This window comes from Talpa europaea, assembly GCF_964194135.1.
Source record: "Talpa europaea genome assembly, chromosome: 11".
NCBI classification, from domain to species: domain Eukaryota; kingdom Metazoa; phylum Chordata; class Mammalia; order Eulipotyphla; family Talpidae; genus Talpa; species Talpa europaea.
This window is the reverse complement of record NC_140078.1, coordinates 22,948,833-22,962,696: the sequence shown is the minus strand read 5'-3', so window position 1 is coordinate 22,962,696 and position 13,864 is coordinate 22,948,833. Positions and strand designations below refer to the sequence as shown.

The 13,864-nt window shown below is 51.2% G+C and overlaps 1 protein-coding gene across 1 annotated transcript in view; it reads left to right on the top strand.

Annotated features, from left to right (window-relative positions):
* Positions 1-13,864, top strand: part of TGM2 (transglutaminase 2) — a gene marked incomplete at both ends in the record, with an annotated part of 31,391 nt that overhangs the window by 13,158 nt on the left and 4,369 nt on the right. Inside the window, 7 exons of the mRNA XM_084247708.1 lie at positions 49-167; positions 2,820-2,948; positions 4,304-4,481; positions 8,693-8,828; positions 9,372-9,475; positions 11,298-11,540; positions 13,318-13,590. Of these exons, the coding sequence (XP_084103834.1) occupies positions 49-167; positions 2,820-2,948; positions 4,304-4,481; positions 8,693-8,828; positions 9,372-9,475; positions 11,298-11,540; positions 13,318-13,590 (1,182 nt within the window). The remainder of the gene's footprint in view (positions 1-48; positions 168-2,819; positions 2,949-4,303; positions 4,482-8,692; positions 8,829-9,371; positions 9,476-11,297; positions 11,541-13,317; positions 13,591-13,864) is intronic.

Genomic DNA, 13,864 nt, shown 5'->3' with positions numbered 1-13,864 from the left:
CCCAAACCCAAAACTGAAGCCATTTCTTCCATCTCTTCCCCCCACCAGCGGATGCTGTGTACCTGGACTCAGAGGAGGAACGCCGTGAGTATGTCCTCACTCAGCAGGGCTTCATCTACCAGGGCTCGGCCAAGTTCATCAAGAACATACCTTGGAACTTTGGGCAGGTAGGTCACACCCTGCCCTTTCCAACCATCTCAGGCCCATTGTGTACCTGTCCCATGTCTGAGGCAGTCAAGCTGCAAACCTGTGAGCAAATCTCAGAGTCTCCCACCCCCTGCTGTCAAATATTCAGAGCATGCCCAAGCCAGGTCTGAGTCACATAGCAGAAAGTTGCCCTACTCACCATCCTGGATTCGAAATAGCAAAAGAATTGGGAGAACCTTTGGTAGTGGTGGGCTGGCAGGTGCTCCAGAAAGAAGGGAAACATGCAGGACCATGGATCAAAATAATAGGCAACACTTGGGAAACATGATGTACTAGGCATGGGCTTAGAGTGGCCTTTAAACAAGTATCTTCCAGTTCAGTGGTTATCAAACTTGAATAGATATCAGAATCACTGCAAAAGTGTTTTAAACCTTCTCAGAACAAAATGTTTCCAAACAAAATATTGCTGGGTCCCACGCTAGTTTCTGATTCAGTAGGTCTGGGTGGGGACTGAGAATTTGCAGGGTGGTGCTGCTGATCCATTAAGCATACTTTGAGAACCACTGTCTGGCTATATCAGTCAGCTGCTGCTCAATAACAAACCAGCCTGAGACATAGAGGCTTAAACAGCAGCCATTTATTATTTCTCACAAATCTGTGGATCCAGGGGCCTCCCTGGTGGCGCAGGGGTTAAAGACAGCACTATCAAGCTATCACCAGCTATTGAGTTCAGTCCCTGGCCAACAGCCCAGGGAGCAACCCACGTGGTGCAGCAGACCTCGCCTGCCTCACCTTCTGCTCCCTTCAGCAGTGTATTTTAGTAGATCCACCTGTTCTGCTCCCCACTGCCTCTAGTGAATTCTGTCAGCCCCCGCACCTCTGGCTTAGACCCCAGTTCTTGTATGCATAAATAAATATATCTTTTAAAAAAACACATCTGTGGATCCTCCAGGGCATGGGCTGGGCCCGGCTCCTCTCTGTACCGTGTGGTCCCCCCTCCAGCAGGCCAGCTGGGGCTCATTGCCTCTACCATTCAAGCCTCCAAAAATATTTTTGAGACATAGCTAAAAAAATGCATAAAGCAAGAACCACCACATCACTGGTCCTTCCACTTCTTGGTGTCTTGTGTGTGTCGTGGGGGTGGTGGGGGTGGTGGGGGTGGGGGAGAGATTGGCCTCTTGGGGTGGGGTTCACTTTGTGACTTTTCCCAATACCTAAGGACTGTGGTTTATATTCAGTTCTAGTGAACCCCCCTCGGGGGATTTTCTGTGTGACCTGGGGCTCTGACTTCAATTTCCTTATATGAGTATTGGGGATAACAATTACAGTAACGTATGCCCACACACTCTCAGCTAGCTGTGGGCGTAAGTGAAATGGTGGGCTGATTGGAAGACACACAAGAAGTCAAAAACCGAGTTGGTTTCCATTTCCCAGGGCTCGGTGTTCTCCCCTAAGAAACAAAACAAGGGCAATTCCTTCCTTTCCTTTCCTGAGTTCCTGTTCTATGACTAGGCTGCGCTGGGCCTGGGGCTTGGCCCTGGCAAAGCTGCTGGACGTCATCACACTCCAGGAGATAAGACCTAAAGGAAAGAAGGCGATGACTGTTTATGATGTAGCCACGCTGGGCTGGGCTCTGAAGGCTGCACTCGGCAGAGAGAACTTCGTGAGCAAGAGCTCAGGGGTGGGAAAAGTCACATCTAGGAGCACTTAGTGTGGAGGAGCCCCCTAGGAGATGGAGTGGGAGAAGTCAGCAGTGACGAGAACAGTGTGAATGTCAGGCTGGTGGCAATAGAACCTGGGAAATGCAGGACCCCTGAACTAAAAGACTCAAACCACAGAGGACTGACTGTTCTGCAGCGTAGAGGGTGACCTGTGGCAGGTCTGGTTTGGGGAACACAAAGCTGGGGAGCAGAGGGCAGATGGGAGAGCCTTTGAACATGTCAGGTTGGGTGATCCAATGGAAGACGACAAGGAAGGGGTCCTACTGTTGATAAAGATAATGTTTGGGTTGTAAGGATAAGGGTGAGTTATACAGAGAGTGGCAGAAGAGCATTTCAAGCAAGTACAAAGGTCCTGAGGCAGTGAGCCTGGGGCAGAATGAGTGTGGCTGAGAGTGGTGAGAGATGAGGTAAAAGTCCTCACAGAGCGTAAAGGGCCTCACGGGACTCAGTGATTTTACTCAGGGTCCAGCGGAAACAGGAATGATGAAATTAGATATAAATCTAATCTCAACAATTTCTGTTCCAATCAAAGTGAGGTGGAGTAGGGAAAGAGGAGATTCTTATCAGCTCTGCAGGGTGAGTCAGCTTTAGGGGAAGTGGGAGATTTGGCCAAGCAGAGATAGGAAAGGGACAGTGACAGGGCTGGAGATGTCTCTGAAGGGAAGGAAAACACTGGGGTCCCCACACCGTGGGCTCTAGCCCAGATTCCAGGTCCCCTTGGGCAGGCGCTGGGTGCAGACACATCCCTACCCTTTCTCACATGCTCAGTCATTGTGCCACCCCACCTCTCTCAGACCAGGTGAGGCCCCATCACAGAGATACAGCTGGCCCAGCCTGAGCCTCCCTTGTGTAGGATGCTGAACGGAGAAGACCTGCTGGGCTTCCAAGCAGACTTCCTGGAGGAGGTGATATCTCGTCTCCCTCATTTTACTCTTGTTTCTTCTGACACAGTTCGAAGATGGGATCCTGGACATCTGCCTGATGCTCCTGGACGTCAACCCCAAGTTCCTGAAGAACGCAGGCCGAGACTGCTCCCGCCGCCGCAACCCTGTCTACGTGGGCAGGGTGGTGAGCCGCATGGTGAGTGGCAGGACCCACCCCAAGGGTCACAGCTCATCAGGGCCCCAGTAAGCCCCTCCTTCCCTGTAATGAGAGGCTACACCTCCTGCTGACACAGTGGGGGACCTGGGAGATAGATACATCTCAGCTAAAAGAGATTGTAAACAGAGAAACAAGAATTACACAGATGAGGATAGTATCATGTGGTCCTTCAAAGCACTTCATTTGTTCATTCATTCGTCAGAGTTATTAAGTGCCATCCACCCAGGCACTGGGGAAATAGCCATGCTTAAGATCACTGTGGTCCCATGGGTGGGGGTTGGGATGAGTAGGAGGAGACAGACGTTAGTCAAAATGTCACATGAATGAGTGTGGTCATAATAATGAGGCACATGTTGAAGGAACCCAGATATGTGAAAGTGTCTGACTGCAGGGCCCAACCTAAGTGAGGGGTCAGGGGACCTCCTCAAGTGATGACCCCTGGGTTGACATAGTAACTAGGAGGAAAAGAGCGAGTCAGGCAGAGGCACAGCATGTGCCAGGGAAGAGGGTGTCCTTGGCAGATGTGAGGAGCAGAGGGGAGGCTGGTGTGGCTGGAGCAGAGCAAGTAAGAGGGAACCAGGTGCAAGACAAGAGGGGCACAGATGTGGGTGGTCATCAGACCACACAGGGCCTTATGGGCCACGGTCATGGGGTGGGGCTTTATTCTCCAGGTTAGGGGAGTCTGGGGATGATAGTTGTATGGGGGCCAGAGTGGGTCTTTGTGGGTTTTTGTTTTGTTTTGTTTTGTTTTTTTTAAGATTCATTTATTTATGCATACAAGAACTGGGGTACAAGCCAGAGGTGTGGGGAGGTGAGAGGATTCACCAGAGACAGAGTGGGAGCAGAACAGGCAGACTGACTGAAATACACTGCTGAGCGGAGCAGCGGGCGAGACAGGAGAGGTCTGCCTCACCATGTGGGTTGCTCCCTGGACAGCCGAGGATTGAACTCGTACTGCAGAGGCTGTGGATTGCTTCATAGTGCGGTGCTTAACCCCTTGCGCCACCAGGGAGGCCCAGAGAGTGGGTCTTTGTAAAACTCACATCACGTCATGTCATTCCCCATCACCCCTTGGACAAAGTCACATCTCCAGCATCACAACCTTGACCCCTCTCCACTTCCTGCCTTCCCCCCCACCCTCTCCTGCACCCTGGGCTCCAGCCCCTACCTTCTCCAACACATTGCTGTCTGCCGCACCTTGGTCCCTTTGCCCCTGCTGTTCCCTCATCCTGGACTCCTTCCCCGTCTTTCTCTGTGTGCTGAATTCACACCCACTCTGGTGCAGCCGTAACCCTCTCCTCAGGCTCAGTCCCCCCATGTGCCGCTGGTTGCAGGTCAACTGCAACGACGACCAGGGTGTGCTGCTGGGGCGCTGGGACAACAACTACGGGGACGGTGTCAGCCCCATGTTCTGGATCGGCAGCGTGGACATCCTGCGGCGCTGGAAGACCTACAGCTGCCAGCGCGTCAAGTATGGACAGTGCTGGGTCTTCGCTGCTGTGGCCTGCACAGGTGAGCTGCGCGCTAGCTTGGGGGGTCGGGGGAACCTGGAACCATCCCCCAGCCTCCTTGAGCCCTAGAATTTGGGCACAGAGAACATGAGTGGAAATCAGGAGACCCCAGTTCTGGTTCCTTCTCTGCCACCAACACCACCTGTGTGGCCTGGAGCCAGTGACTGCCCCCTCTGGTCCTTTTCCCAACAACTACCCCTCAGATAGTTGTTAGGATGGAGGGATGGGGTTTGGAAGACATCGTGGGCTCAGGGATGAGAATTTAGTCTTTGGAGCCAAGCACACCTGAGTTAAAAATCCCTACCTTTCCACTTACTTGATCTGTAATTTTGAACAGTTTCCTTCTCTGTAAAATGGGGACATCGACAGGACCTACCTTAAGGTGTGCTAGAAAGCTGCTCGGCACAGGACTTGCCCAGTGGAGCTCTTAACAAATCTAGAGTGTTGAGCCCAGAAAATATTAAAGACTCTCCTAGGGTTGCTGATGGTGCTTCTGAGAATGGGCTAGCATTCTGTACAGGTAAAAAACACAGAGTCTGGAGTTAAGGCCTGAAATCAAATCCCAGTTCTGCTCCTTACCAGCAGTGTGACCTTGGGCAGGTCACTGAACCCCGCTGACCCTCGGTTCTATTATACAGAGAATGGGTTTCTCAGTGGGCACCCTTGTCCTGGGGTGGTTGTGAAGACTGAATGAGTTAAGGTGTGAAGGGCCCGCCGGGATTCCAGGTGCATGACAGCAAATACTGACACTGTGCTGCTGCTGCTGCTGCCTCTGAGGATGATTCTCAGGCTCAGGACATCTAAGAGGCTCCTCTTGGGTTCCAGCTTTTCTGACCCTAAAGCCAGTGTGCAGCCCCAGAGTCCTCCCAACACTGTCCTCCACACTGGCAAGCTGGGAGGGCCCATGGGACTGAGTTATGTCTATTCTCCCTTCCCCGGCGCCACTCTGCTATGACTCCCTGCTTCCTTGTGATCTCTGAATTCCCCTTCCTTGTGGAAATTCCCCTTTTCTACACCCTTTTGTCTAGAATGTATCTTCTCGAGGAACCCCATGTTTTCTGGAAGAAACTCTGCCGCAGACCAGCTCAGCGGTGGCGGGAGATCGAGACAGTCTCAGGGTTGAGTGAGAACGAGCAAAAGGTGGTCGAAGGAATTAGGGCGGGGGACAAGAAAGAATGACACACAGACACACTCAAGGGAGAGTGAAAATCTGAGTGTAATTTGCTCAAATCATTACGCATATTTATACATTTTCAAAAGGCATTAGGTCACACAAAATCTATTTTCCCAGCATAACAATGTTTCTTGTTACCTAGGCATAGAATACAATTTTCTAGCTAATAGTTTACAAGTTGCTAAGCATATGTGGTTACATTTCCTGAAACTGATTTTTACATATATAGAAAAAGTCAGGTAAGAAAATTAATTATGGACAAGTTGCTAAGTTACTACTTATTCAGAAACAATGATTAACTGGTTAATGGTTAAACTGCTTTGTAGGGAATTCCATCAGGCTTGTTTGTAGGCAACACTCTTAGCAGCCTTGTTTTCAAGCAAAGAAGGGGTTTTTTACTGCAGGCTTATTGCCTAGATTGGGCTTATAGGCTTGTAGGCCTTGTTTGATCTGAACGCCAAAGTTTATTATGATGAAGCCCCTCGGGGACTGCGCCTGTCTTAGGTCGTCAGGAGTCACAGACATGAGGCTGGCCAGTGCCTTCTTTAGTCTGCCCCCGATCTTACCCGTCATTGACTGTCCAGTCCAGCGCACAGGGGAAGAGGGTCTTACATACTCTATTTGTGAGCATCCACAGTACAGCCACTCTTTATTTCATCCAATTACTGGTGAGCAATGGTGGCAACAGTGGCATTGCCAACCATGGAGGCAGGAGCTGCCACAAAACTCCATTGTCTGTGGCCTGGGTGTCCAAGCTCACCAGCCGAGGGTTTCTTCGCCGTGTGACCACCTGAAGTGCTGGCACTCATGTGTCCTCTCTCCAGGGACAGCCGGGGGCCTGTGCAACCACCTCCCAGGCCTGGTGTGTTTGGAACCAGGGCAAACGAGGAGCTATGTGACTCCCCCATGGCCCTAGGGTTTCTGTGGAGAGCCAGACTTGGCTGAGTCCAAGGACTCTGGAGTCAGACTGCTGGTTTCAATCCCCTGGGGAGATGTAGGCAAGCAAATTGGCATCTCCAAGCCACTGTTTCCTTACCTGGAAAATTGAGACAATGGTGACTGACCTAATTCATAGGGAGCTCTTAGGGCTGGGAGATATCATGGGGCACAATGTCTGGTCAAGTTGGTTTGGCCTTGGGGTTTCCGGGGGAAGCTGAGATCCCCCAGCCGGATCCTGCAACTTTTCTCAGTGTCAGCCAACAGCGGCTGGATGGACATTTTCAGTCCTCTGACACACTTTGTGGTTCCACCCTATGCACTGAGCAGACAAGACTGCCCACACCCACTACCTCTGAATCATCACACCATCCTCAAGAACTGCTATTATTAGCTCCTTGTACAGGAGGAAATGGAAGGGAAGTGGCTTGCCCAAGGTCACACAGCTGGGCAGTGGCACAGCCAGGCTAGGAGCCCAGAGTGCCAGTTCTGGCACAGCCTCTTGTGTGTAGACAGGATGATGATCACCGCCCTGCCCCCAGTCCCCCACAAGACCCCTGGACAGGAGTGGTGCCGCACTCTTTGGATAGTGGGGATGGGCCTCCTGAAGCCTTGGTCTGTATGCTGAGGCCTGTCACATGGTGCCATCAGGCAGGGGTTGGCCCACAGTCTTCTCGAAGGCCACCAGCAAGTCCGGCCCCTGCCCAGGACTCAGGTTATAGGAACTAGGCAAGAGGTGGCGGGTCACAGCTGTTTCTTCCTCCCTCTTCTACACCCACTAGTCTCCTGGCCAGAATCCAAGGCCTTGTGGGAAGTTCTTGCCCTGGTTGATAGCGGCCACAAGACAAAGGTTATATCCCTGGCCACCCCCTCCATCTGAGAGACTCAACTTCCGTCTAAACAAAACCAAAAAAACCAAGAGTGCTACAGGTTATATCTATTTAGTAGGCCTTTTTGTTTCACTTTTCCTTTTAGAGATTTACTTTCTTTAACCCAGACGATACACATCAAAAGCACATTTAAAAAAAAAAAGGAATAAAGGCACCATAATTCTATCAGGAGCACCCACACTGTTCTTTAGCCAAGATCTGTGCCAGCATTTTCTTTCCTCGTCCACAGTCTGTAGGTGCCAGTTGGTTTCCTCTTCACCCCATTGCAACACCAGTCCCTTCCCTGCAGCTCCCAGGTAAACTGGACTTTGGCTTGAAGGCAAGGCCCTCCTCATCCACTGTGGTGTCCCGACACTTCTGAACCCTGCACCTGCATCCTGAGCCCATGATAGAGAGGAGGAGACAAGGCCCACAGAGGCGAAGGGACTGTCCGTGGGAACACAGCCTGAAGCAGCAACGGATGAGGGGGATGGCCTCCTGAGCTTCCTTTCTTTTCTGTCTGCTGCCCTGAACCTCCGCTTTGGCCCTGCAGGGTCTGGCCTCAGACCTCTGAATCTCTATCATCGCTTCCCTCTTTCCTTTCCTCCCTTCTCTCTTTCTGCTTCACCCTCTCCTTCGTTCCATTTGCCAGAATAGTCTGTAGCTGGCCTATACTGGACTCGGCAAGTAAAACACAAGACAGATCCCTCAGGGCCCTCAGAGGACCACGTGAAGAATCCCTCACATGGCTGTGTATTGAGAATGATGATAAATCCTATCTTGCAATGGATGCAAATGAGGGGGAAATCTAAACCCAGCTGGTCACGAGCAGAGCATGTGCCAATGTCCTGTGGCTGATGGGAGCATGGAGTGCTGGAACTGGAGCAAAATGTTCAGGAAGTACTCAGGGGCCAGATGCTGCAGGGCCAAGGGCCACAACTAGAGGTCAGCCTTGATCTCAAGGGCTGTGGGGAATGATTGATAGATTAGCAGAGGAGTGTTGACCTCAGCTTTGCATTTCAGAATCTTCTTTTGTTACCTAGGATGTTTGGGGAACAGAGTGGACATGGGGCAACCAACAAGGGGGGTGTCCAGACAAGGGGACATACCACTCTCACCATCTAGACAGTGGGTACAGGGCTCCCTAGGGCACAGGTGAGCATGTGGAGGCCCAGAGTAGGGCAGATGTCTCCAGGGCCTTTCTAACCCTCCCTCTGCGGTTCCCCCACTCAGTGCTGCGGTGTCTTGGCATCCCCACCCGTGTGGTGACCAACTATAACTCTGCCCACGACCAGAACAGCAACCTGCTCATCGAGTACTTCCGCAATGAGTCTGGGGAGGTCCAGGGTGATAAGAGCGAGATGATCTGGTAAGGAGAGCAACCCATGGTCCCAGGTAGGGCCCAGTGGGGTGGGTCCCTTGGAGAAAAACCTGGGAAGATTGCTCAGAGGAGGTCACGCTTGAATTGGGTTTAAAGATGAAAGTATTTTGATAAGGGGGATGTAGGCTTGGGGAGGGCTTTTTGGGTAGGGGGAACAGCATGAGCAAAGGCCAAGAGGAGGGCAGGTCAGCATGGAAGGGCATCAGGGAGGCTCTGCTGTCGGGAATTGGACTGGCAGGGAGCCTGGGCTTGATTCCAAAGGCTGCAGGTTATCACTGGGAGAGGGACATGCTGATGACCTTGGAGCAGAAGGTCAGAGGGGGAGCAATTAGAGGCAGGGGTTAGCGGCGGTGATGAAGCCTGAACCAAGGAGATCCCGCAGCCTGGAAAATAAGGGGCAGTTGAGAGATAAGGAGGCACGTCAGCCAGAGTCTATGGGAGGAGAGCAGAGAGGAGAGTTGGGGTGGTGCCGGGCTCAGCTTAGAACACAGGGCGTGTGGACCAGCCAAACTCTGCTCTGCTTCCTGACAGGAACTTTCACTGCTGGGTGGAGTCATGGATGACCAGGCCGGACCTGAAGCCTGGGTACGACGGGTGGCAGGCCCTCGACCCCACGCCCCAGGAGAAGAGCGAAGGTGAGTGGGGAGGGGCCCATTACCCAGATGAGCAGGCTGAGTCTTGGAGGGTGCTCACCTGCCCGAGCCCCTCAACGGGAGGGTGGCACAGCTGGGCTTCTGACCCAGGTCCTGCCCATTCCAGAGGCCATTGCCACATGCACATAAGCATGAGGATGGCGCTAGTATTTCATAATATGCTTTTTTTATCATTTGAAAAGCAATCCCATGCGTTGTAGGAAATAAAATATGGAGAAGATAGGGGAAAAAGCCAAAAAGCATCTGTGCTAACTTGCCTCCAAAAGAAGGATCATTAACATTCATATATAGCTTCCATTAATTTTTTTTTAAAGATTTATTTATTTATTTATACAAGCACTGGGTACAGTCAGAAGCGCGGGAGGGTGAGAGAATTCACCAGAGCCAGAGCGGGGAGCAGAGCAGGCAGAGGGACCGAAGTACACTGCTGAGGGGAGCAGCGGGCGGCAGGAGAGGTCTGCGCGCCATGTGGGACCCTCCTCCAGTGGCCGGGGAGCAGCCGGGGATCGAACCGGCGCTGCAGAGGCCGCGCGCAGTTTCGCAACCCAGCGCTCAACCGCTGCGCCACCAGGGAGGCCCAGCTTCCATTAATTTTTAATTATTTAGGGGTGTGTGTGTGTGTGTGTGTGTGTGTGTGTGTGTGAGAGAGAGAGAGAGAGCAAGAGAGAGAGAAAGAGAGAGAGAGGGAAGACTCCAAGATAAAATTTGATGAAACCAAAAGGATCCTTTCTCAGAATAATATTTTCACTGCATCGACTAAATAATACCTGGAGTTATAAAGAAAACCAATTATATTGAAATATAGTTATCACAACTTTTAAGAAATAAATTAAAATATACTAATATATGCTTTTTATAGCAGAATCTAATGGTAGAGCTAGTAAGTTCCATAATTCAGTGGGAGCACTGAGCACTGATGTTATTTCCAATTCTCTGCCGCAAATTCCTGTGGTTCTTCTATGGGCGACAGGCTGAGTGCACCCAAGACCATGGCTTGTCTGCTTTCACAATCAAGGGGGGTGCTATCAAAGTTTAGTGGAAGTAAAGATGCAGTTTCTTTCCCTCCAAGTTCACGCACCCCTGAGCGCTATTCTCAGTGCCTGAGGGGGTGCAAACCCGCAGCCACAGCCTTTTATCCTGGCTCTGTCGCTTCCCCAGATATCATTAGCATTTCTCTATCAGATAGCTGGCTGTGATTTGCATTTTAATTTAATGTTAGCGTGTTCCATCAAATGGATGTACTGCAGAAGAGAGCTACCCAGCCTCCAGTCCTCCACATTTAAATTGCTGGCCAGTTTGAGGCAGTTATAACCCCCCTGAGATAAACATCCTGTGCATGGGTTGGACATGAGTGCAGCTCTCAGTGTAAACAGTAGAAGACGGACTCCTCTCTCCAGTGTCACCTACAGCTCAGCCCCTTCCTTTCGGGGGGAGACTCTGAGATACACTTCTATTTTATTTCTCACTCACATAGCATTCAGAATACATGAATCTTCATGAGGCAGATACAAATGTCACCCCCATGTGAAACCGGGGCTTAGAGCACGGAATTGACTTACCCAAGGTCACACAGCTAATAAGAGGCCGAGCTGAGATTTGAGCCCTAGAAGCTGGGCTCCGGTGGCTCCCTTCGAATTCTTACTTGATGCTCCCTTCCCTGAAATGGAGTCCCTGAGTCAAACGGCTGTCTGGCCTCCAGGTTGTTTGCTACATGTGGTAGAATTATGGAAGGCTTTGGCGGGTGCCGCCCTCCCCACAGCCCAGGTCCATCATTTTTGCCTCCTCCTCCTCTCATCCCCACCAGGGACCTACTGCTGTGGCCCAGTTCCGGTTCGGGCCATCAAGGAGGGCGACTTGACCCCCAAGTACGACGCACCCTTTGTCTTTGCTGAGGTCAACGCCGACGTGGTGGACTGGATCCAGCAGGAGGATGGGTCCATGCACAAGTCTGTCAACCACTCCCTGGTGGTGGGACTGAAGATCAGTACGAAGAGGGTGGGCCGGGACGAGCGGGAGGACATCACCCACACCTATAAGTACCCTGAGGGTAGGTCCAGTGCCCCACTGCTCAACATCTTTAATAGTACCTTGCCCATCAGCGTCCCGTTTCACCAGCCCAGCAGGCATGTGTGTGTTTTTGGCAGCCTGCAAGCAGCTAATGTGTAGGTTCCACTCCTTTTTTTTTTTTTTAAGATTTATTTATTTATTTATACAAGCACTGGGTACAGTCAGAAGCGTGGGAGGGTGTGAAAGAATTCACCAGAGCCAGAGCGGGGAGCAGAGCAGGCAGACTGATGAAATACACTGCTGAGGGGAGCAGCGGGCAGCAGAAGAGGTCTGTCGTGCCATGTGGGACCTTCACTGGCATCCAGGGATCGAACCGGCACCGCAGAGGCTGCGGGCAGCTTCGCAACCCAGCGCTGAACTGCTGCGCCACCAGCGAGGCCCTCCACTCCTTTTAAAGATATTGTTTAGGAACAGGTGCAAACAGAGACAGTAAAAGAGGATTATTTATTCAGGGAAAGAAGTCTCTAGTCCACAGAAGAATTCAATTTGTTTTTTAAGCCTCATCTTTTTGGTTGTTTTGACTCAAGCTGAAAGGGATGGTTGTTATGCAGGAAAGGCAGGCATCTTACTTCATGTTTGAGGCTCATGTTAATTATGATGTTTAATAACAGTATTTATCAGTGAAGGGACCTTCAGCTGTAGCTGGGCGATGCCACATTTTTATTGCAATGTATTTGTACTATGGAGACTTGAAAGTGCAGAGGGGCATGGAGGGAAGGTTCTGGAACTGTAGTGTTGGTTTTTGCATGGTTCCCCATACAGCTGGGGAAGGGAGCATGAGAGTGGGTGGGGAAGTGTTAAATTCAAGAGAAACAGGCCAAGAGAGACTAAAGGATAATAAGATGGGCTCAATCAGATCCAAAGAAGAGGTTTCTTTTTGCTACTGATATTAAATCAGTAGAGGGGAAAATCAGTTACTTTTAAAATTGGATTTGAGTACATCCAGTGGCCAGTCCAATATGATAGATATTTTCTAGGCATCTACTATGTGTGAAGCTCAGCGGGGTTCACAGAGGTGACTAAGAAACCATGGCCCCTGCTCTCATCTGAGCCCCACACACTCCCGGGATTGACTGGGGGAGAGGAAGAGGTATTAAGTGGCCAAGGTCTGGCAGGAAAGGATAAAACAGAAGCAAAAGACACTTTCCCTGGCCTCAGAAACGTCTGGAGCTGATGGTTTAATGGAAGAAATAGAGATATACCCAGCAATGTTGGGGTGGGAGGGGGCTGTCAAAGGAACACAGGAGAGAGGTAAACAGAATGTAAAGAAGGAACCAGTCATTCCTGCTGCAGAGCTCAGCTGGTGAGAAGGGGAAAGGCTTACCGGTAGAAGTAATCCCTGTCAAATACTTTGGGGAGAGAGAATTTGAGTTGTATTAGTGTCCACTATGTACCAAGCATTGCTGTAGGCATTGCATGCAATGCAACAACAAATAAAGCCGTCTTAGTCCTTAAGCAGCTCAAGAGAGTAAGATTATGAACAGAAAACAGTCTAGTGAGTTAAAAACAATATGGTAGTCAATAGGCAGCTGTGAAACCTGAGAAGATATTGTGACTCATTGTGGGGAAGGAGTGGTCAGAGAAAGCTGCATGGAAAAGGGGTTATTGGGGGCAGGGTCTTGAGGGATGTAGAGGAGTTTGCTGGTGGACAGTAAATAAAATACCAGGACTCTGAGAAGCCAGCTTGTCCTGCCCCAGCTTCCTTCTCATTGATCTCTATGCCAGCCAAGGTGAAGCTCTCCTCCTGTTCCCCACAGGCTCCCCAGAGGAGAGGGAAGCCTTCGAGAGGGCCAACCATCTGAACAAGCTGGCTGATAAAGAGGAGACAGGGCTGGCCATGCGGATCCGTGTGACCGAGAGCATGAGCATGGGCAATGACTTCGATGTCTTTGCCTTCATCTCCAACAATACCGACGAGGAGCACCTCTGCCGCCTCCTGCTGTGTGCCCGCACTGTCAGCTACAACGGGATCCTGGGGCCCGAGTGTGGTGCCAACAACATACTCGAACTTCCCCTGGAGCCCTTCAGTGGTAAGGTCCTGTGTTGCTGGGGCGGTTACCACTGGCCGGCAACACGTGGGTGTGCCCTGAGCACCATGCGCAGTTTACCCCATGACACTGACCTGGCACATGGGAGTCGTGACCTAGCGGTGTGGGCTGCCCCTCAGGGAGGAGTCTGCACACACAGTAGGCATCACTATCTGGGCCCTTGCATGTTCATACACAGAGGTGGTGGAGACGCCCAGGGCAGGAATGGGCTGTGTTTAGAGTCTGTTCACTCTCCCTTTCCTCTGCTCTTACCTGT